The 24,949-nt window shown below is 33.7% G+C and overlaps 1 protein-coding gene across 1 annotated transcript; it reads right to left on the bottom strand.

The window, feature by feature from the left end:
- Positions 1 to 600: 600 nt before the first annotated feature.
- LOC134854864 (thymosin beta-like) lies at positions 601 to 22,870 on the bottom strand. The gene is made up of 4 exons (XM_063871223.1): positions 22,731 to 22,870; positions 12,811 to 12,932; positions 1,236 to 1,389; positions 601 to 801 (listed from the first exon to the last, which is right to left on the bottom strand). The coding sequence occupies exons 1-4, from the start codon at positions 22,828 to 22,830 to the stop codon at positions 776 to 778; spliced, it is 402 nt and encodes a 133-aa protein (XP_063727293.1). The 5' UTR covers positions 22,831 to 22,870; the 3' UTR covers positions 601 to 775.
- Positions 22,871 to 24,949: the final 2,079 nt, after the last annotated feature.

Here is a 24,949-nt window from a genome sequence, read left to right on the forward strand (position 1 = left end):
AACAAGCCGAGCCTATAAGTAAAAAAACAGTGCATCCTCTAAAGAAAAATTATTTGTAAGGGGGATGATTTTCACAAAAAAAAATCTAATTTAGATTTTTTTTTTTCATTTTATTTTATTACATTAATTTTTTAAAATTTTATTACTGCTCCATAGACCCTAAAAGGCAGCTGAACATTCAGGGCTTTGCACTGATACAAGCAGTATTGTTGAAATTGCATGCGATTGGGGGCTGAAGTTTTAGATCTTGAATAGTAAGTACCAAATATGTCCTTCTCGTTATGAAAGGATCAATATTATTCCTACTTCTGCCCCTGCCAAAGGTGAGGTTTTTCATGAGTGCGGTTTTTCGCGAAGCTTTTCATATCATAGATCCTGTGCAAAAAGGAGAAACTACTTCAACAACTTCAACAACTCATAGATTAGAAAATCTTGGGACATTTTCCTTCATTTCGCAAACGGCTGAAAATTGTTTTTACAAGCTCCCAAACCAATCAAAAAGTAAAACTTTTAAATTTTTGCCAATACAATGTTTGTGAAGCAGATCATACATAAATTAGGAACAAAGAAGGTTGTCTTTTTGTTGAAAACATTGATTGATTAAATATGTTTCAATTCGCCATGTCCATATCGAAAACAGTTTCCAGTTCAAGTTAAATAGAGTCACAGTTCATTTTTCTCGTCGAGTGTCGAAAATATCAAAATAAGTTTTTGCTGAAGTACAAATTGGGCCAACAGTCATGTTCCTTCTTTCGTGACTGAGGCGTCCCCCCTTCTAGGCTTGTTTTTCCTGCTCAATGGCTGAAACAATTACACAAATTACTTTTGGGGAGCTTGGTTGGGCTTAAGTACTTAGATATTTCAGGTATACAACTTTATTCACTATCATATTACATTGCATCCATGAGGGAAAAGACCGACATACGAGCTGTTCAACTTTATCGACTAACATCAATCAATTATATGCTTGGTGTGTAACTAGTTATACAGGGCTGTGATCAAAGATATATTGGGTTACGAGTTAACATCGCCGCGACTTTGAAAGTAGTGTGAAAACAAATCGCGCACCCCGGCCAGGGAAGAGGCATACTATGGGTCCGAGTGAACAATCTCACCCCTTAAATCATTTTCTGAGAGAGATTGTTCAGATTGATCTATTAAGGGGGGAGATTGTGCACATGGGCCAGGCCATACTCTGTGAGGTGAAATGGAGTGTGTGTCTATGGAGTGCTTACTCTCTTTGGTGGGGAGGGGGTTCTTCTCCGCCGTCTCTGTGTGTTTCAGCTTGCTCTTGTCGAAGGTGCTCACTTCACTGATGTCTGGCTTGTCTCCCATTGCTGCTTCTTTTTCAATCTGTGTTGAACTAGCAAATGATTTGGATAGTCGTTGTCAACGAAATTTTACCTGAAAATAGAAAAGCACGATGAAAAAACTCGAAAAATATCAGCAAAATAAAGTTAAGAGTTTTTTCAACCTCCTGATTTAAATTTTTTTATATTTTTGCAAAAAAGTACAATATATAATTTTTGAAAACCACAAAATTGGCGTTGGACCAAGTTAGCAGTTGGTGTTGTTGGATCAATTTGAGCACTGGACTGGAGGATCTTAACTTGATCTATTTGGGGGAGGATGTTAACTTGATCGTTGGTGTTGTAGTCCAGAGCCATTTTTACCTAATTGATTCTGTGTTATCAGTTATCATTGGTTGTAGAGGGCAAAGTGTCAACTGGTTATAGTTTTGATTACAAGACAAAATTTAAAGCCCCTTGACCACCCCCCCCCCCCTCCCCAACCAAAGTTTTTAGAGTACGAACAGTTAAAAGCGGACTATTTTAGAGCTTAAATTAGTTTTTCAAATTAGATGTGATATTTTTTTTTACTAAAAAAAAACACTTTTTTAACCAAAAAAGAACTTTATTATACTCTACTTACTTCAAGTAAGTGGCAAATTAAAATGAACGCTTTAACAGACCTTGCAGTTAAAGCGTGCTGCTTAAACGCACCAATTCAGTTATTGATTTTTTTTCTGTTGTAAAATTGCGTTGGTAGCGTGTTGCAAAAACGCAAGTAAACCGCGTTCGAACATAAGCAAAAAGTAAGTTTTGTAATCTAAGTTTGCAATTAGAAAAGGCAAATTAAAAAAAATCTTTTCGGTGCATTTTAATCATGTTACTTTTTTCACCTTTTAAGCTTTTGAAAACCAAATATCTAATATAAAAACGGCGCTTGAAGATGCCAATATTCAAAGCTGCGATAATTAAAAATACCCATTTTCGTTACTGCGACGAAAAACTTATCTGAAGAAAAATCTTGATAAACACGTCAGTTTTTAATTTTAGTTTAGCAAAAGATTAGTTGGCTACTTATTTTAAACTTACCAATTGCAACGAGACCAAATTACAAAATGAAAGCTAGAAAATAGATCTAATATTGACTAATCCTGTGAGCTTAGTCATTAAATAATTGATATATGGTTCTAAACGCAACTTAGAAATAGGTAACAAAATATTAAGAAAGACTACTTTGAGATCGGGCTTGAAATAGAAATTTCATTTAGCCGCTCTGTTTCTTAACCGAAATTTATGCAGTATGCAGCTGAAAGCCAAATTATTGGCAATATTGGTTTAATCGGTCAAAAAAACTACTTTTTAGATCAGTTATAATTTGTTGACAGTTTTCGCGCGCTGCAATGAGTAAAAAATTTATTTCTGAGTAAAAAATTTTGAAAGCAAAAGCTACTTTTTCAGACAGATTTCATATCTCATTGTTTTTTTTTAAATGGAAAATAGATGCAAAACTTTGTCAAAATTGTCTTAATTTTTTACAACTCTCTATGTAAGACTCAAATAACTTGCGTAAAAACTCGATAAAAATCAACAAGATGTCATTTCACTTTTTCGGCTGGTTGAAATTTCGGCGTTGTTGATTAATCGGTTTGACAGCTCGATTTATTTTGTTTACATGAAATGTCTACGAACCCCAAGAGCTTCGGGTATTTTCCACCAACCAACTGAAAATGGGGGCAGTAAATTATTACGTAACTTGAAGTGACTGTTCGCTCGGTGCTGGGTGTTTGCCTACGTTAAGGTAAATGGGACACTTTGTTTAATCGGAATGTTTTATGAAGCTATGAATCGGGTGGCACGGCCTTTAAACCTTGAAAGCTGTTTTGTAAATTCATTTACCCTCTGATTTCTAATCTCAGAATGCGATAAGGTGAAATATCCTATTTACATGCTTTCACTTAATTTAAACAGTTGGCCTTAAAGGACTAAAAAATTGCAAAGAAGACAACTTGAATCTTTTTGAGAAGAAATTTAAACTAAAATCTTGCTTTCGAGGAAAGTTTGCGGGTAATTTTGTTTATGGGCGGATTTTCGAAAAAAAGCTTGAAAATTTGTCCCATTTAAAAATCGTCGGCCAAACTGCTTCGAGGTCTCTCGAAACACTATAAAAGCCCTAATTTGTCTGCAAAAAAATCAGCGCCACAGCCAAGTTTTTGAAGGACACACACTATTTTGAAGCTTAGAAAAAAATGAAAACCAATTGTGATGTTTGCCAAAAAATAGCTTTTTTATACTCAACTTACTTTAAGTGTGTGGCAAAACGAAAATGAATGTTTTAACCAACCATGACAGCCAAAGCGTGCTGTTCAAACGCGCCAGTTGATATATTGAAGTTTTGCAGTTGCAAAAATAAGCTGCTGGTTTACTGCAAAGTGCTAGTAAAACAATTTCAAATTTACAAGCAGAAATAAGTTTTTGTAAGCTAAGTTTGAAATAGATTTAAAATTTGCTTTTTTTCTTTGGGGTGCTTTTTTGCTTAGCAGTTCCATGAAATATTCCACACCTACAAAGGCATGGCCGTTTGGTCGCTGTACTTTGCTAAATCAATCCATTTTAAATTGGTTACACAATTAAAGTGGAAAACTGTTCTGCGACGAATTGTCGCTTTTTCAGATTCAACAAATTGTTGCCTGATTTTTTTGTGTCGACCCTTTGTTTTTTTTAGGTCGACCAAATTGATTTTCCGAGCTCTCCCAAAACACTACTAAGAGCCTGTTTTCGTTAAAATTTCTGCGCCAAAAATTTTCGCCAAAAAAACAGGTTCCAATGTTTAGGCACTTTTTGGAAAATTTTGACCAAAAAATCGCGTTTTTTTCAGCGCGCGCACCCCCCTCAAAACTAGTATATATTGGTGCCGAAGGCGCCTTTAGAAAATTTAACGGTTTGTAGGTCCAACATTGGATGTCGCAAAATATTACCGAAGGGGGTGGCGAAGGTTTCATTGAGTCCCTGAATCGGATGAGGCGTCCGCCTCCCCCTGAATCCGCATTTGCAGAAACCGTTCTTTTTCGTTAAGCGAAAGTTATTTAGAGACATAGAAGCGAATATGGTTTTAATCTTCAAATTTGAAAATACAGTTTATGCTATAAGTATCATCCCTTAAACTCTAACTGGGATAATTAAATTGCATCTTTTCCCAAAACCCGGAAATCCTTGGCTAAAAGCTTTGAAACTTGATTTAATTATTCTACAGGCCAGGGTAATGACATTGCAACTCATTCATATTCCAAAGCTTTATAATGCCTGGGGTAAGGAAGTTAATGCTCTTTTCAAACTTCTACAGCCCTGAAACAACGCAAAGGCAATTATTTTAAAAAATCTGAAAAACCAGCCCTCGGGAAAAAAACATTGCGGTTTTTTCTATAACACTAGATCCTGGGGATAAAGAAGTTGCAAGTTTTTCCAAATTTTTACAACTTGAAGTAATAATGTTGCAATTTTTTGTAAACTCAACAGCCCTGAGATAATGAAATACTGCTGCCCTGGGCTTACAAAACTTCAACTCTACCCAAATATCTACAAGCCTGATGTAAATAAAGTTTCAACTCAAAGCTTTCAACAAACAACGTTACTTTTTTCACTTGTATGTCGTTTTGTCTGCAGCTATGTAAGATACAGGGTTGAGACTTGACATATGTTTGATGAAACAGCGTCTTCAGATTATCGAACTACTCCCTCCAACAGGAGTTAAAACCTATTGCAATAATTTGGTAATCTGGAGTACAAAAGAGCAACTGTTTCGATGAAATTTCAACTCTTCCCAACATCCACACCTCTGATGCAAGAAAACGTTTCAACTCATTTTATCACACAAATAACTCTAATTTATTCAATTGTATGACGTTTTTTCTGCATCTATATAGGAAATAGTGTTATTTTTTGACACATATTTAAAGAAACATGATCTTCTGTTAGAGGCACTAGTTCGATTATATGGAGTAAAAACCAATTGCAGTAGTTTGGTAGTCTATGATCAACTTTTTTGAAGAAGTTTCAACATTTCTTAATTTCTACACCTTTATGTAAGAAAATGCTTCACTTTACTGTTTTCTTTTTCACTTGTATGTTGTTTTTTTTCTGTCACTATATAGGATACAGGGTTAAAATTTGACATATGTTTGATGAAACAGTATCTTCTGTTGCAAGCATTAAATCGACAATCTCATTTAAAAACCTATTGCAATAAAGTGGTAGTCTGATGTACAAAAAAGCAACTTTTTCAAGGAAGTCTCGACTCTTCCCAAATTTCTACACCTCGATAAAAGAAAATGATAAAAGTCACGATAAAAGAAAAAGTTGCAACTTATTGTTATCACCAAAAGAACTCTAATTTGTTCAACTGTATATCGTGTTTTCTGCAGCTAGAAATACACAGGAATTTAGTTTGACATCTGCTTGATAAAAACAGTATCTTCTGTTAGAGACAGTACTTCGATAATCTGGAGTAAAAAAATGTTGCAAAAGCTTAGTAGTCTGCAGTACAAAAGAGGAACTTTTTCGACGAAGTTGCAACTCTTCCCATTATCTACTCCTTTGATGCAAGAAAAGATTTCAACTCATTGTTATCACACAAACAACTCTAATTTATTCAATTGTATGACGTTTTTTCTGCAACTATATAGGAAGTAGTGTTATTATTTGACTTATATTTGATGAAACGGTATCTTCTGTTAGAGGCAGTATTTCGATAATCTGGAGTAAAAACCTTTTGCAATAGCTTTGTAGTCTGGTGTACGAAAGAGCAATTTTTTTGATGAAATTTCAACATTTCTAAATTTCTACACCTTGATATAAGAAAATGTTTCATATTAATGTTATCACACGAACAATTCTATTTTTTCCCTTTGTATGCTGTTTTTTTTGTCTGTCGCTATAAAGGATACAGGGTTAAAAATTAACATATGTTTCATGAAACAGTATCTTATGTTTTAGGCATTAGTCTCATTTAAAAACCTATTGCAATAATTTGGTAGTCTGGTATACAAAAAAGTAACTTTTTGAGGAAGTCTCAACTCTTCCTAAATGTCTACACCTCGATAAAAGAAAAATGATAAAAATCATGATAAAAGAAAAAGTTTCGACTTATTGTTATCAGCAAAAGAACTCGACAATCTGGAGTAAAAACCGATTGCAATAGCATAAAAGTCTGCAGTCCGAAAGAGTAACTTTCTCGATGAAGTTTCAACTCTTCCCTAAAACTGCACCACTGATGCAAGAAAAGTTTCAACTCATTGTTATCACCCAAACAACTTTAGTTTATTCAATTGTATGACGTTTTTCTGCATCTATACAAAAGACTGTGTTATTGTTTTGACATAAATTTGATGATACAGTATCTTCTGCTAGAGGCAGTAGTTCGATACTCTGAAGTAAAAACCTATTGCATTAGTTTGGTAGTTTGGTGTACAAAAGAGCAAGTTTTTTACTAAACTTCAACATTTTTATATTTCGACGCTTTGATTCAAGAAAATGTTTCATGTTACTGTTATCACACAAACAATTCTTTTTTTTTCAGTTGTATGTTTTTTTCCGTCGCTTTAGAAGATACAGGGTTAAATTTTGACATATGTTTGATGAAACAGTATATTCTGTTGGAGGCATTAGTTCGACAATCTCAATAAAAAACCTATTGCAAAAATTTAGTAGTCTGGTGTACGAAAAAGTAGCTTTTTCAACGGAGTCTCACCTCTTCCATAACTTCTACACCTCGATAAAAAAGAAAATGATATAAGTCACGATAAAACAAAAAAAATCAACTCCTTGTTATCACCAAAAAATTATAATTTATTCACCTGTATATCGTGTTTTCTGCTCGATGAAATTCATGATAAAAGAAAAAAGTTACAATTAATTGTTATCACTAAAAGAACTCTAAATCGTTCACCTGTATATTCTGTTTTCTGCAGTTAAAAAAACACAGGGATATAGTTTGACATCTGTCTGATGATACAGTTCCTTTTGAGACCGTAGTTCAATAATCCGAAGTAAAAATCTATAGCAGAAGCGTGGTAGTCAGGTGTACAAAAAGTAAACTTTTCAAAGAAAATTCATTTCTTCCTACATGTCTACAACTTTGATACAAGTAGAATCTTCAGTTCCTTGTTATCACAGAAACAACTCTATCCTAATCAGTTGTGTGTCGTTTATCTGGAAGTACAGAAGATTTAATTGCTGATTTATCAAACATTATCTTTTGTTCGAATCGAAAATTTTTACTCAAAGTTAGGATGAAAATAGTTCTATTGATGAAGTTTCAGATCCTCTCAAATATCTACAAACCTGATATACAAGTATTTGACTGATTGTTTTCAATACGCAATTGTGTTTTCTTTACTTGTGTTTCATTTTTTCTGCAACTATATAACATAGAGTGTTAAATTATCACACATGATTAGTGGAACAGTATCTTCTATTGGAGGCAGAAGTTTAATACTCTGGAATGGGAATTAATTTCAGTAGTGTGGTCCTGCGGAGTGCAAAAGAGCATTTTTTAAAATCAAAATTCAACTCTTCACGAATATCTAGAATCACCACAATTCTGCTTCAATTACTTTGTCTTTCTTTTTTTTCTGAAACTATATAGGAGACAGAGTTGAAATTTGACTTAACATTGATGAAATAGTATGTTCTGATAAAGAAGATAGTTGGATACTCCAAAGTGATATTCTACTACAATAATTGGTACTCTAGAGTATGTACAAAAGAGCAACTCTTTCAATTAAAATTCAATTCTTCACAAATATCTACACCCCTGATAGAATAACATTTTTCAATTCAATGTTTTAAGCAGATGACAGATTTTTTCTCCACTTGTATGTCGTTTTCTCTGCAGCTATAGTAGTAGATGTTGAGGCTGATCAGGGGGGAGAGGAAGGAGTCTTGAAGACCTACATGTATCAAGATAGGAAATAGAACATTCGGTCTTCCAGCTATGTATTAAGATAGAGAAAAGAATTGCTAAGGTTTCAGTGTATTGGTAAGAGAATGGTAAGAAAAACGTTTCTTTTTGGGGTTTTGTGTGGAAAGGTCTCGCAAAAATCTCGGGGCGCGTTATCTGATTGGAAAAAACTAATTTTTAATTACGTGTAGATCGTGGAATGAAGGTCTGTTATTTATTTTTTTGGTTCATGGTAAGTTAGTGGTAAGAGTTTTTGAGCAAAAATTGCGATTTTTTATCAAAAAAATTTTCGAAAAAAACTTCAAAACACGGAAAGATTTGTTATAATTCGACAAATTAACTAATTTATTAGATAATCCTACTTTTTAAAAGATCTACCTGAATCAATGCTGTAATCTACTGAAAAATCGAAAGAAGTCAAGGTTTTTGTAAAAAAAAACTGCAAAAATTTTAAGTAAATGGAAAAAATTGCCAAAATTTCAACTTTTTGGAAAAAAATCGCAGAAACCTCATAGTTTTGGCAAAATTGTTGTTGCTTCTGATCTAATTGAGAAAAGATATCTACTTACAGAGTTTGAATTTGAGCTCTTATTGTGTTTTAGTTGGCACCATGTTGATACAACGATACAAAATTTTGAATAAAAAAATGAATTTTTCCACAATTTTTCTCAAAATATTGATATACGCTAAAGTTTACCATGTTTGAGCTAAAAAGCGGGTTATATAATGCTCTCAACACTAAAAAAAGCTCATAAAAATTGAATCAATATTGAAACTTCCGGAAAATAGTGAAATTAATCTTAATTTTCGAGAAAGTAAAGTGAAATTTAATCAATTTTAACCAAATTTTTCCATTTTCAACCTTTTATTTGGGTAATTAGGTCGATTTTTGTCCAATTGGGGGAGAAATTAATTAAAAATCTCAATTCAAATGAACAATAAAAGCACCATTCTATGAAAGTTCTAGATCAAACTCCTCCGTTTTTTCTCAATGATTTGCTCAAATTTGTACAAAAATTATAACTTGTGAAAAACTTTTCATGTAATTAATTAAAAATTTCAGATTAATGATGAAAATTTAAAAGTTAACTGCTGAAACTGATTAAAATTGAGATAAATTTTCTTTAAAAGTGTATTAGATATTTGATGAAATTCAACAAAATCTTCTTAAAAACTGATGATTATCTCTCTGTTGCTTTTAAAACATAATTATTATGATTTTTGTGTAAAAAAGTTCTATATTTAAGGTTATTATTGTTTTCTGTATAATACATGCTTTCGCTATTGAACTCACTTTGCAAGAGATTCTATTCAGAACAGGGGAATTTAGGAGGAAAATATTATCAATTGAAAGAACGTTTTGCCCGCAGAGATGAAACTAGAACTGATACTGTCTGATTGTTGCGATGTAATTTGTAAATATTTGCCTTAAGTTCTCTTGTTCAGTTTCTACAGTAAAATCTTTAAGCAATTTTTGCAAAAAATACAACTTTTGAGATCATTAACTATCACTTTTCTTGCAAAAATTACTAGTATATTGCTTTTTATTCTTGATTTTTGTCGGAAGTTTTCTCAAAAATGTCCAAGTGAGAGAGAGAGAGAATTGGGCTAGCTAAAGCATTCAAAAGCACATTTTGAAATTGGGAATATAAAGGTGTGTTTTAACGTTGGGCTTTTTGAACAAACTAAGAGCAGCCCTTTTGATTATAATCTGAAAACCTAGTTCCTAACATCTGCAACATCTAAATTTGCTACAAACTTCTAAAAAAGTGCGTCTCAAAAAATAGGTTTAGCAAAGGAAATCAAAGCGCAAACTGGATCAATTGTAAAATTTTCCGAAGTTTATTAAGCAAAAAGTTCTATAGTTCTGCCTACTTTTCTAATTGAAGAAGAAGCTAACCAGAACAAAATTTTCACTGTGTGTCTAATTGAAGCTTTTCTTGTTAAATGTCAAATAATCAAAACTTGGTTCTGCTAAAGTATTAGTTTGCTTAGAAATCTTCAGCAAGCTCTATATTATTTTCTCAAAAATGTGTCCACATCAAATTTTTTCATACAAATTTGTGAAATGTAGATCTTGAAAGAAAGTTTTTTATTTATGCTTCATGTATCATTGTCCAAAAGATGTCGGATTGGATTTACTGTACAAAAATTATCCTCAAAACATCTGATTTTTCTTCTAAAAATATCAAATGAAAACAAATTTTTCTAATGAATTACGCATAAATATAAAACTTATCAGAAAAATTATCTCAAAACTCCTAATGAATTAACTTGAGGTTCTATCTCAATTTAATGTTTTCTCAGTTTCTGCTTCATCTACTATCTTCCAATTCAATCCAATTTGAACAAAATTTTACTTGAAAAATGAATTTTAGGTGGGAAAATGTATCGTTTCAACGAGCGTTCAATAATCCAAAGCAGAATTAATACCAAAATCCGTTTGCTAAAATCTTTAAATGATTTTATCAACCTCATAACTGTATATTACTGTTTCAAATCTGAAATACTACATTGAAGTTAATTTTTAGTTGAGAATGATGTATATCTTTATCTTGAACTTTTCAAATTTAAGCAAAAACATACTTTTTTTCATCTTTTCCAGGACAATTATCAGTTTCTTTTTTGAAGTCATCAAAAAAAAACAGTAGAAAACCATAATTCTTAATAAATCAAACCCCATTTTGTGCTTAACAACGCACTAATCTATGGAAACTTATACAAGCACTAATCAAGGAAAAATTCAAAATAGTAACAACACAAAACCTTTTAATTGGTCGATGCTCTATAAATATCCAAGTTTTTACCGTTTTTAAACAAAAACTTAACCACTCATCAGCGTATTTTATGCACTTTTATTACACATTTATTGCAACAAATTCTCCGCAAGGTTGCAACCAATGGAGTTTTTACTGCTGATTAAACGTTTTCGGATCGATTTCCATAGAAAGTTTCACGACAATTAAGGCTTGATTTTTGCTGTCTTTATCATCAATCAAAACCTTTGAATAAAAAAATAAATGACAGATCAGTTATTGTGATGAAAACACTGTATAAATTTCACTAGAGTTTTAAAAGTTTATCACAATTTTATAGACTTTTCAGATTCAGTAAAAATTAATATTCCAATTAATATCTAAGCAATATTAATTTTACCTTCTTTTAAAGCGTGTTTGGTGGCTGCTGAGCACATAATTCAACATCATTTTGAAAAAAAGGATGCTTCTTTTTGAAATGATTAGTGAGTTTCTTGCTGCTATAAGTATTAAAATTACAGTTCACACACTTCGAAACACCATAGGATCTACGATGTCTTTGTGTGTGTATTCTCTGCCACATTCAAGACATGCAACTCTTTCGTTTCTATTCAGTGACGGCAACTCAATAAGTAAAAAAGATCTTGAGAATAAATGGGAGATTTAGCCTTTCCCAAAATTTTAGAAAAAAAGAGCTGAATTGCCTCAAAAAATTGCCTCAAATTAGATCAGAAAAAACTATGTTTATCAAAATTCTCAATCAGTTATTTTTATTGAAATTTTCTAACATAAATAACATATAAATTTTACACCAAATTGAGATAAGCTAGGTTTCTTGTCTGGTTTGATTTTTTTTTTCGATATTCAATTGAAGTTTTGAAATTTCGATCAACATTTTATTGATTTGTTCTCTTTCTAACTGGAAAAAAATACCAAAGTATACTTTTTTTTGTTTTTTATTTTTGGTATTTTGTAGTATAAACAACCGGAAGTCTTTTAAATTTGGATAATCGATTGAAAGAAATACTGACAAATCTAGACTTTGTGTTCGTATCAAATTCAAAACAGTAATCAAAATAATGTTCCTTATCTTCAATTTTTGTTTCAAAGGCTCTTCCATTATTTTAATTTTTTACTGATCGATCACTCAATCCGAGTTAACTCTTCTAAACAAAAACATTGTTGATAAATTTGGCAGTACTCTTCTTTTTTGTAATCTCCTCTCCATCTTTTTAACAAAATCATTGAATTTTCTGTGTTTCTATACAAGTTAAAACTAATGCAATCTCCATCAACGTCATCTGTCCACCACTCTTGTAGTTTTTTGTACTAATTCATTTTCAAAATCTGATGAATGCCCATTTCAAACATTGAAAACACTTTCGATAGAAACATATTTCTTACTGAAACAAACAAAAAAACTTGAAACAACTCGAATTGTTGCATCATTTTTAATATATTCTGTAATCACCATAAGTTTTATTTAATTTCCTCAGCAATAACTGAAAAAAATAACTGATATTTGGTTAAGATTTTAAGTCAATTTCGATTAAATTGTTTGTTTTGTCAGACTTTTCCTCAGATATTCTAGCTCTAAATGTAAACTTCAGTGAGAAAAAACTGCTTTGATCAAATATTATGTCAATTACCAGACGCACAAAATATCACAAAGCGTTTCCGAGGTTAAAATTTATCAACAAACATAAAGTCTCCCAAAATTTAGGACAGTTCTTTGAATTCATTCAAAGTATAGTTGATATATTTAACTTGCTTCATGTCTTCATTTTTCCTTTGCAGTGAAGAGTCGAACCTGATTGTAGGGTGGCTTGTTCACTTTGTACGTCTTGATTGTGACACACACCTTCCTCATGTTGAATGTTGCTAGGTCATACACTCTATTACAGATGTCGAGCTCCTGATCCATAGTTGATTCTGTAACAGATTTGGCTTCATATATGGGTACGAGTCCAAGATATTCAGCATCGTGAATGACAGTATTCCAGGTTGCCGATAATGCTTCTCCTTCTTTTTCACTACGATAGATTTTTTCTGACTTTTTAAACTGTCCCAAATCATTAATTTTTAATTGTTGATAGGAGGGTTTAGAAAAAATTTTCTTCTTGTAGGTTTTTGGAAACAAACAAACCTCCCAATTCTTTTTTGAGTTTTTGAAAATTCAACACAGAAAATTCAATTGAGCTTATTTTTGAAAAGCAAACTGATCAGATGAGAAGAAATGAATGAAATGATTTTGAGATTGAATGAAAATGAAAGTAAGTGTCATCGTGATTTCCAAACATGGAAGTAGTACCAAATGTGGAAGGATTTTCCTTATATGGAAATTGCCTAGGCATTAGTACTACAAAATAAATCCACCATCTTCTGCAAAATCCATCAAGTTTAAACGTCAATTTTTCTCCTTTTTGTTTCCATCTAAGAAGAAAAGGGTCACATCGTCATACATATCTCTAAAAGTTAAGGCAGGCTCACATAATTAGACGCAATTTTTTACGTCTTACTTGGTTTTCCAGTAGCATCTCTCTTTGGTATTAGCTAAATTTACTTCAATGTACAGCAAACTTTGCTGCCCGTTAGTTGAAACAACAAGTCTGTTGAAACAAAAATTTTTAAAAAATAATCAGAGATTAAGGCAGTTTATTTTTGTTTTTATTGGAAGGGTACTAATGAATACATTTTAACGGTTTTAGACTAAAATTCTCGTTTATTTATTGGTACAACCAGTTAATTTCTCTTTCATCTGGAATTGAACTGTTCATACTCGAACAAACTACAACAGATATCATAAAAGAAACATCTATGCAAGTTAAGTGAAGTCCATCGAGAGTGCTTCAAGAATTCTTTTGATCAACACAATCCTTCGTCGGTCTCCGATATGATGAATGTGATCCACCGATACATATGATCTGAGAAGCGAAAATCCACGATGACATCGAATCCATCAAAGCACTGCACTATACGAAGTTACTTCTTTCTTCCCACTGATCATCGAAGGAAGTCTTTTTTAAAACATGGTAGCAAGTTTGCCCATGACACCTCACCCACGCACGAAAGAACAAGAGGTGTGAATGACCTTTGTTCACATTCTCTGATACATTGATTATAGCATCTCTTTTTCCACTTCGTGCTTCCGGTACATACTTGGCAGAGTACCAGAATTTGACTTGGCGCAAGGATTGAATACTCTTACATCAAAGAATGCCATCTCAAATCTGCCTCCCCAGACTACATTAGCTTTGTCGCCACTTATTAATGTTCTCAAAGCCAAAAACTCGCCAGATAACGCTCTAAATGCGGTTTGACTTCAACGTTAGAGTAAACTTCAGTCAACTTTTCCACTGTTAGGTCTCTCACTTCATTATGCCAAATAACTGGGAATCCGCCAGTAGAATAAGACAAGCAATGCTCAACCGAAAAAGTTTTTCATCAAACACAGTGAGCAGGAACACCTTTCAGCGGCCTATTATATCGCAAGCATAATGCATCCCAAAACGCTGCTTTATTCAGGCAAAAACCATGTTTTTTTAACGGCAACGTTGTGAGCCAGTTCCATGCGCCTCTTTCGTTAACCGGTTTAAATTCTCTTGAGTATGGAGTACTGGGTACTGGCGCGCCGTTCGTTCTCCTTCTGTATTTCAGTGGACAGAAACTGTTTTCTACTGAAATACAGAAGGAGAACCAGTATCGCTCGACAAAAGTTTCTCAACAAGAGGTTTACAAAGGCTCTCGGAGTCTTTGAATTTCTGAGCGTGGTCTGTTTCTGGGTTGATGATGTTCAAACCGCCCAGTCTTGCCGGAAGAACTAGCACAGATTTATCAATGCCTTCTGGTGATACTCTACCAATCAGCTTCGGCAAAAACTGCATTCTCATTTTGGTTTCGAGTTTGGTGGGACTACCTTTAATTTGATCTTGGCTACAGTCGATCACTCTCATGTGATCCCACTTCGGATTGAAATTATGCGTAAAGGCTGCCAAAGCACAGTGTGGCTGCGTCTCCGCGATCTGAGATAAACTCAAAGTTCACTTAATCATCTGACTTCATGAGAACATGTTTTCACTGACTTTTTTGCTGCCAATCAAGCATCCCAATTACTTGTGTCCCTCTGTTAAAATCATTATACCACTTCCAGAAAAAATACGCTCTGCGAAATCCAAGTATTCTTATGAAACAATAAACTTAGTCTTGGATGAAATCGGAAATGCCCATACTCCGGTCCGAGTTCTTTTTAACGCTTCCCACCATGACTTGAGTTGTTTAAGTTTTCCACCTGCATAAAGTCATCGGCATACCAAAAATTTCAAGAAGGTCATGGAGTTGATTAATGAGAGGTAACAGAGCTATACCATACCTTCAGCCCCGCCCTGAGTGGTTCCTTTTTGCGACAAAAGCTCTTCTCCGTCTAATAACAAGTACTCAGGCTTTCTGTAAAGATAGATGAGAAACATAGACATAGCTGGGCACTCAACATACATGTTGAATAAAGCAAACTGTTTGTTGAACTCGTTAAACACATTGCTAACATCAACCAGCAGCACTCCTTCAGTTTCCGACTTACTAAAATTAGACGTGAGAGCTGAAGCATTGGCGCTAGAAGGTCTTGCTGCTCCAAAAATGTTCAAAACACACCGGCGAATACAATCAGGTGTGAAACTATCAAAGAAAATAAAATGGAATGCTGCGTCTGATAAGTCTCGCTCCTGGGGTAAGACTGCTAACTTGGAGAGTTTTGGAGATACTGGGTGTTTATTTTTCAAGGGTTCGCTAACAGATAGTTTCACGGTGTACTCACATACATTTTTATCAACTTTTTCTCTTCTGTGAGATCATCTTATTTTACAACTCCAGCTTCTTGCCCATTGAGAAATCGCATAGCACTTGTAGTTTTTTCTTTCACCTTGAGCTTAGAGAACGAGCGATTAAGATTCTCAGGAATTTTGTTTCTCACTAGACACAGTTTACTTTGAACAGCCCTAACTTCTAATCAACACTTTTCCAAAGTTCTTTTCTGCGTTTGAGATGTAGAATATGCTCTTTGACTTCGCTCTTTCTGGATAATTTCTGAAGAAGAATGGTTGTCATGAACATTAATAGCTATGGTTTCATAACAAGATTTCCCAGAAAATGCAAAAAACCAGTCTACCAATTCTTCACTTGAAACCAATTTGGTTTCCATTGCACCACTTCCTCATACATTTCATCGATGACTTCACATATTTCTACGCGTTTGGTTCCATGTCAATTAAAATCAGCTTGTGAAGGCAAGGAAATGTAATCTGGCAAATTACGACGAGGTGACATATCTGGAGCATCTGACAAAGACACATTGCCCATGCTCTGAGCCGAACTACCGTGCATACTATAATGCTCGACGTCAAGAAGCCCAGTGGACCGGTTCTTTTGTTGTGAACAATTCTGTGAAGAGTCTGTTGTTGACAAGTTATGCATTTTCTGTGTCAAAGCAGTCAACATCGTCGATCTCTTCTGTACCATCAGTCTCACGAGTGAATCCAAAGTAGGTCTTTTCCCCATCACCCAACAGTCATTTCAACTACAGGCCAAAAATCAAGTTGTTTTAACCATAACAATCTTGAAAGCTCAACCATTTGTTGTCACGAAATGTGTGAAGTGAGGCAAAAACCAAATTGAAAATTACAGAGAACAAATTTAGCGTATCTTTTTAGAGTCAACTTCACTGGCAGACAGACGTGCGCTATTTTGAGTTCAAAAAGTTCTGAAGATTTACTTGAAATTGTTTGTCCGGTAGCATTGCGCTATCTAACCAATTAATGGAGTCTCAAAATTTTGTTCTTATTTCCTACACAACCTATCAACTAACTATTCTTTCAGAATAGCGGCAACAGTCAACAAAATCACTCAGGCACGCAGTACTTTGATTCTGAAAATAATATTTGATAATTTCAAAAATGATGAGAATTTAGTTTTGGTTTTTCGATCCATTTGGCGGTATGATAGCGTGTCCATTTGGAAATCTTGAACAATTAATTTATTATGAACATGCAAATGTCAAAACTCTATGAGCTGAATAGTGTATATATAACTTTTTTCTGAAACTCGACCTTACTTGCACTAAAGAAAAGTGAAAATTTTATCTTATTCTAGTCCATAATGGGCAGTTCTTGCACGATGGCTTAAGATTTTGTCAAATGAGTGGAATGCACGCACTTTTGGCGGCTTTGTCAGCAAGAACTTCTTCACCCTTTATTGTTCCTAGAGCTAAAATTTTGCAAACCCTTTTAAACAAACTTGCGTGAAGAAATTTTGCTTAACTCATTTTAGCAACGCTGATAATTGTTTTTTTTTTGTTATGTAAAAAATTCACTAGGTAGAATCGTCTGAGTGAGTTTTTATGTCTCACTGGTGCATGCAAAATTTTATTTGAAGCAATAGCTGTTTCTAGTTTTTTTTGCAAAAAAAACATTAACTTTTTTTGTATCAAAATAATTCACTGTTGCTGTGCTGATAAGGGGGCGCTGAAACATTTCCACCCAACGATTTTATTTGTTTGGGTTGACAGCGCAACGTTCACTGAAAACTTGTGGGTCTTTCGTTTTCTGCTCGCCGTTTTAATTGACATAGCGTAAATATCATGCATTTGTAGTAGCAAAACATAGATTTTAAAAAAAATCAGCACAAAATGTGTTTTTTGTTGTTTTCATTGACTGAATAGCTTTTAGCGAAGTCAATATTGGCTGACTTGCTATTATTGCAGAATATTTTGTAAAATAATTACTTCAAGTTTGGTCGCAGATGGTCGAAGTGGTTACTTCTATAGCAACGGATGGAACTTAGTAAAACAATTGAATATGTGGTTATATCGTGTTGAAATCCGCCAAAGTGAATTTACTCAATCCTTCACTTCGATCGACTGAAAAAAAAATATTTTCGTCGCTGCTAAATATCTAAGAAAAAAGACAACGGGAAGCAGGTAGAAAACCAAGATCCGCCCCCAAGGCTTTAGTGATAAGTGGTTAAAGAATCTTAGTTGAGAGGTTCCAATTCAACTCACGTAGTTGCATAGTTTTTGTGGCTGAAGTTGATTTTTATCATGCCTTTTTTGCGTTTTTGCTTCTATTTACCTGGTTTGCAGCTCTTCTAACCAAAATGTTTTTTAAAATGAAGTTTTGCCTCTGCGGAATTGAAAGTTTCAGGTTTAGCTCGCTCAGTTTTGTTTTTTATTTATCTATTGAATCATTTGCAGGAACTGTGTTGCTAATTTTGAAAGAATCTCTGGTTCATGTGAAATAACTAGCTGATTTATTCTTTTCGTGGGGGTTTTCAAAATGGAAGTTGGTATATTATTTTTTTCCAAAAAAATGAACAAAATATGATTGTGAACAAGGAATTTGCACAAGAAAAAGATGCCAAAGATTTTACTTACCAATAGCTTTATTTGTTTTTTTTTGTAAAATTAGGCGTTGAAAAATTGCGTTTTTTGATTACTGAAACACTTCGAACAGTTTGCGGCCCTGCGGTATGTTAATTTATCAACTTATTAGGACATTTATAGCAGGTTTTATTTTTCAGAAAAAAAAATTCCTGCGGAACAATTTGAGTTCTCAAATTAAGATCTTTTTGGTCTTTTAATGTCAAAAAAAAGAATAAAGTAACGCTCGCGGATTGCAAGTGATTTCCTAAAAACTGAACACTAATGATTTCTTTTTTGAACTAGACAAAATCAATTTTTCACAATTCACTTCAAATAAATTTTTTGCTGTACCCATTTTCCCAATATCTTAGCTTCAAGATAACAGTGACGTGCGCATAAATTTTTATAAAAGGGGAGCAGTTTTTGTGAAAACCTTGAAAATTTTACGGACCTTTCTTTTATTTTAGGTCGACCAATTTGATTTTCCGAGCTCTCCGAAAATACTATAAGGACCCTATTTTATCAAAAAAATTTCTGCGCCGCAGGCCACTTTTTCAAAAAACAGCGTATTTGGGCACTCCTTGTACAATTTTGACAAAAAATGCGTTTTTTTTTTGGCGCGCGCTTCCCCTCAAAATTAGTTATATTGGCGCCCAAAGCGCCTTTAGAAAAGTTTTGAGGTTGGTCAGCCAAAATCGGTGTCGCAAATCGGTGTCCAAAATCGGTGTTCTGCTTCATTGCCACTTTTCTAAATAAAATTTCACTAAAATGCCAGATTTAAGTGTATTGACCAAGCACTGGTATACATTTTTTTGCATGTTGCAACAGTTGAAATGGTGCCATATATTTTCATCATTGATTTCGTATTTTGAAATAAAAATTGTTGTTATTGTTCCGACTTTCGTCGAAAAATAGTAGCAAAATCTATCACTTCGTACTTTATGTGGCGTGTGAGGGGGATGATTTTCGCAAAAATTGTTTATTCTTTTGATTTATTTTTTTCGTGGGGGTTTTCAAAATGGAAGTTGGTATATTATTTTTTTCCAAAAAAATGAACAAAATATGATTGTGAACAAGGAATTTGCACAAGAAAAAGATGCCAAAGATTTTACTTACCAATAGCTTTATTTGTTTTTTTTTGTAAAATTAGGCGTTGAAAAATTGCGTTTTTTGATTACTGAAACACTTCGAACAGTTTGCGGCCCTGCGGTATGTTAATTTATCAACTTATTAGGACATTTATAGCAGGTTTTATTTTTCAGAAAAAAAAATTCCTGCGGAACAATTTGAGTTCTCAAATTAAGATCTTTTTGGTCTTTTAATGTCAAAAAAAAGAATAAAGTAACGCTCGCGGATTGCAAGTGATTTCCTAAAAACTGAACACTAATGATTTCTTTTTTGAACTAGACAAAATCAATTTTTCACAATTCACTTCAAATAAATTTTTTGCTGTACCCATTTTCCCAATATCTTAGCTTCAAGATAACAGTGACGTGCGCATAAATTTTTATAAAAGGGGAGCAGTTTTTGTGAAAACCTTGAAAATTTTACGGACCTTTCTTTTATTTTAGGTCGACCAATTTGATTTTCCGAGCTCTCCGAAAATACTATAAGGACCCTATTTTATCAAAAAAATTTCTGCGCCGCAGGCCACTTTTTCAAAAAACAGCGTATTTGGGCACTCCTTGTACAATTTTGACAAAAAATGCGTTTTTTTTTGGCGCGCGCTTCCCCTCAAAATTAGTTATATTGGCGCCCAAAGCGCCTTTAGAAAAGTTTTGAGGTTGGTCAGCCAAAATCGGTGTCGCAAATCGGTGTCCAAAATCGGTGTTCTGCTTCATTGCCACTTTTCTAAATAAAATTTCACTAAAATGCCAGATTTAAGTGTATTGACCAAGCACTGGTATACATTTTTTTGCATGTTGCAACAGTTGAAATGGTGCCATATATTTTCATCATTGATTTCGTATTTTGAAATAAAAATTGTTGTTATTGTTCCGACTTTCGTCGAAAAATAGTAGCAAAATCTATCACTTCGTACTTTATGTGGCGTGTGAGGGGGATGATTTTCGCAAAAATTGTTTATTCTTTTGATTTATTTTTTTCGTGGGGGTTTTCAAAATGGAAGTTGGTATATTATTTTTTTCCAAAAAAATGAACAAAATATGATTGTGAACAAGGAATTTGCACAAGAAAAAGATGCCAAAGATTTTACTTACCAATAGCTTTATTTGTTTTTTTTTGTAAAATTAGGCGTTGAAAAATTGCATTTTTTGATTACTGAAACACTTCGAACAGTTTGCGGCCCTGCGGTATGTTAATTTATCAACTTATTAGGACATTTATAGCACGTTTTATTTTTCAAAAAAAATTTTCCTGCGGAGAAATTTGAGTTCTCAAATTAAGATCTTTTTGGTCTTTTAATGTCAAAAAAAAGAATAAAGTAACGCTCGCGGATTGCAAGTGATTTCCTAAAGACTGAACACTAATGATTTCTTTTTTGAACTAGACAAAATCAATTTTTCACAATTCACTTCAAATAAATTTTTTGCTGTACCCATTTTCCCAATATCTTAGCTTCAAGATAACAGTGACGTGCGCATAAATTTTTCTAAAAGGGGAGCAGTTTTTGTGAAAACCTTGAAAATTTTACGGACCTTTCTTTTATTTTAGGTCGACCAATTTGATTTTCCGAGCTCTCCGAAAATACTATAAGGACCCTATTTTATCAAAAAATCTTCTGCGCCGCAGGCCACTTTTTCAAAAAACAGCGTATTTGGGCACTCCTTGTACAATTTTGACAAGAAATGCGTTTTTTGGCGCGCGCTTCCCCTCAAAATTAGTTATATTGGCGCCCAAAGCGCCTTTAGAAAAGTTTTGAGGTTGGTCAGCCAAAATCGGTGTCGCAAATCGGTGTCCAAAATCGGTGTTCTGCTTCATTGCCACTTTTCTAAATAAAATTTCACTAAAATGCCAGATTTAAGTGTATTGACCAAGCACTGGTATACATTTTTTGCATGTTGCAACAGTTGAAATGGTGCCATATATTTTCATCATTGATTTCGTATTTTGAAATAAAAATTGTTGTTATTGTTCCGACTTTCGTCGAAAAATAGTAGCAAAATCTATCACTTTGTACTTTATTTGGCGTGTGAGGGGGATGATTTTCACAAAAAAAATCAAATTAAGATTTTTTTTTTTTCATTTTATTTTATTACATTAATTTTTTTAAAATTTTATTACTGCTCCATAGACCCTAAAAAACAGCTGAACATTCAGGGCTTTGCACTGATACGAGCAGTATTGTTGAAATTGCATGCGATGGGGGGCTGAAGTTTTAGATCTTGAATAGTAAGTACCAAATATGTCCTTCTCGTTATGAAAGGATCAATATTATTCCTACTTCTGCCCCTGCCAAAGGTGAGGTTTTTCTGGAGTGAGGATTTTCGCGAAGCTTTTCATATCATAGATCCTGTGCAAAAAGGAGAAACCACTTCAACAACTTCAAAAATTCATAGATAAGAAAATCTTGGACATTTTCCTTCATTTCGCAAACGGCTGAAAATTGTTTTTACAAGCTCCCAAAACAATCAAAAAACAAAAAAACTTTTAAATTTTTGACAATACAATGTTTGTGAAGCAGATCATACATAAATTAGGAACAAAGAAGGTTGTCTTTTTGTTGAAAACATTGATTGAATAAATATGTTTCAATTCGCCATGTCCATATCGAAAACAGTTTCCAGATCAAGTTAAATAGAGTCACAGTTCATTTTTCTCGTCGAGGGTCGAAAATTTCAAAATAAGTTTTTGCTGAAGTACAAATTGGGCCAAGAGTCAAGTTCCTTCTTTTGTGACTGAGGCGTCCCCCTTTCTAGGCTTGTTTTTCCTGCTCAATGGCTGAAACAATTACACAAATTACTTTTGGGGAGCTTGGTTGGGCTTAAATACTTGGATATTTCAGGTATATAACTTTATTCACTATGATATTACATCGCATTCATGAGGGGAAAGACAAACATACGAGCTGTTCAACTTTATCGATTAACATCAATTATATGGTTGGTGTGTACTAGTTATACAGGGTTGTGATCAAAGAAGTATAGGGTTACGAGTTAACATCGCCGCGACTTTGAAAGTCGTGTGAAAACAAATCGCGCACCTCGGCCAGGGAAGAGGCATACTATGGGTCTAAGTGAACAATCTCACCCCTTACATCATTTTCTGACAGAGATTGTTCAGATTGATCTATTAAGGGGGGAGATTGTTCATATGGGCTATACTCTGTGATGTGAAATGGTGTGTGTGTATGGAGTGCTTACTCTCTTTGGTGGGAAGGGGGTTCTTCTCCGCCGTCTCTGTGGGTTTCAGCTTGCTCTTGTCGAAGGTGCTCACTTCACTGATATCTGGCTTGTCTCCCATTGCTGCTTCTTTTTCAATCCGTGTTGAACTAGCAAATGATCAGCAAAGTAAAGTTAAGAGTTTTTTCAACCCCTGATGTAAATTTTTTTATATTTTTGCAAAAAAGTACAATTTATAATTTTTGAAAACCACAAAATTGGCGTTGGACCAAGTTAGCAGTTGGTGTTGTTGGATCAATTTGAGCACTGGACTGGAGGATCTTAACTTGATCTATTTGGGGGAGGATGTTAACTTGATTGTTGGTGTTGTAGTCCAGAGCCATTTTTACCTAATTGTTTCTGTGTTATCATTCGTTGTAGAGGGCAAAGAGTCAACTGGTCATAGTTTTGATTACAAGACAAAATTAAAAACCCCTTGACCAATCCCCCCATCCCCAACCAAAGTTTTTAGAGTACGAACAGTTAAAAGCGGACTATTTTAGAGCTTAAATTAGTTTTTCAAATTAGATGTGATATTGTTTTACTAAAAAAAAACTTTTTTTGAACCAAAAAAGAACTTTATTATACTCTACTTACTTCAAGTAAGTGGCAAATTAAAATGAACGCTTTAACAGACCTTGCAGTTAAAGCGTGCTGCTTAAACGCAACAATTCAGTTATTGATTTTTTTCTGTTGTAAAATTGCGTTGGTAGCAAAAAGTAAGTTTAGTAATCTAAGTTTGCAATTAGAAAAGGCAAATTAAAAAAAATCTTTTCGGTGCATTTTAATCATGTTACTTTTTCACCTTTTAAGCTTTTGAAAACCAAAAATCTAATATAAAAACGGCGCTTGAAGATGCCAATATTCAAAGCTGCGATAATTAAAAATACCCATTTTCGTTACTGCGACGAAAAACTTATCTGAAGAAAAATCTTGATAAACACGTCAGTTTTTAATTTTAGTTTAGCAAAAGATTAGTTGGCTACTTATTTTAAACTTACCAATTGCAACGAGACCAAATTACAAAATGAAAGCTAGAAAATAGATCTAATATTGACTAATCATGTGAGCTTAGTCATTAAATAATTGATATATGGTTCTAAACGCAAGTTAGAAATAGGTAACAAAATATTAAGAGAGACTACTTTGAGATCGGGCTTGAAATAGAAATTTCATTTAGCCGCTCTGTTTCTTAACCGAAATTTATGCAGTATGCAGCTGAAAGCCAAATTATTGGCAATATTGGTTTAATCGGTCAAAAAAACTACTTTTTAGATCAGTTATAATTTGTTGACAGTTTTCGCGCGCTGCAATGAGTAAAATATGTATTTCTGACGTCACAAAATTCAGTTTTTGGTAGGTTAATGAACTTCGTTCAGATTTGCGTAACGAAAAGGATATTTATATAATTAGGCAAAAAGCGGACATCAAAATTAGTTTGAAAAGCAGCCGACCTCTTACGGAGAAATTTTGAAAGCAAAAGCTACTTGTTCAGACAGATTTCATATCTCATTGTGTTTTTTAAATGGAAAATAGATGCAAAACTTTGTCAAAATTGTCTTAATTTTTTGCAACTCTCTTTGTAAGACTCAAATAACTTGCGTAAAAACTCGATAAAAATCAACAAGATGTCATTTCACTTTTTCGGCTGGTTGAAATTTCGGCGTTGTTGATTAATCGGTTTGACAGCTCGATTTATTTTGTTTACATGAAATGTCTACGAACCCCAAGAACTTCGGGTATTTTCCACCAACCAACTGAAAATGGGGGCAGTAAATTATTACGTAACTTGAAGTGAGTGTTCGCTCGGTGCTGGGTGTTTGCCTACGTTAAAGTAAATGGGACACTTTGTTTAATCGGAATGTTTTATGAAGCTATGAATCGGATGGCACGGCCTTTAAACCTTGAAACCTGTTTTGTAAATTCATTTACCCTCTGATTTCTAATCTCAGAATGCGATAAGGTGAAATATCCTATTTACATGCTTTCACTTAATTTAAACAGTTGGCCTTAAAGGACTAAAAAATTGCAAAGAAGACAACTTGAATCTTTTTGAGAAGAAATTTAAACTAAAATCTTGCTTTCGAGGAAAGTTTGCGGGTAATTTCATTTATGGGCGGATTTTCGAAAAAAAGCTTGAAAATTTGTCCCATTTAAAAATCGTCGGCCAAACTGCTTCGAGGTCTCTCGAAACACTATAA

Source organism: Symsagittifera roscoffensis, chromosome 9 (assembly GCF_963678635.1).
Source record: "Symsagittifera roscoffensis chromosome 9, txSymRosc1.1, whole genome shotgun sequence".
NCBI classification, from domain to species: domain Eukaryota; kingdom Metazoa; phylum Xenacoelomorpha; order Acoela; family Convolutidae; genus Symsagittifera; species Symsagittifera roscoffensis.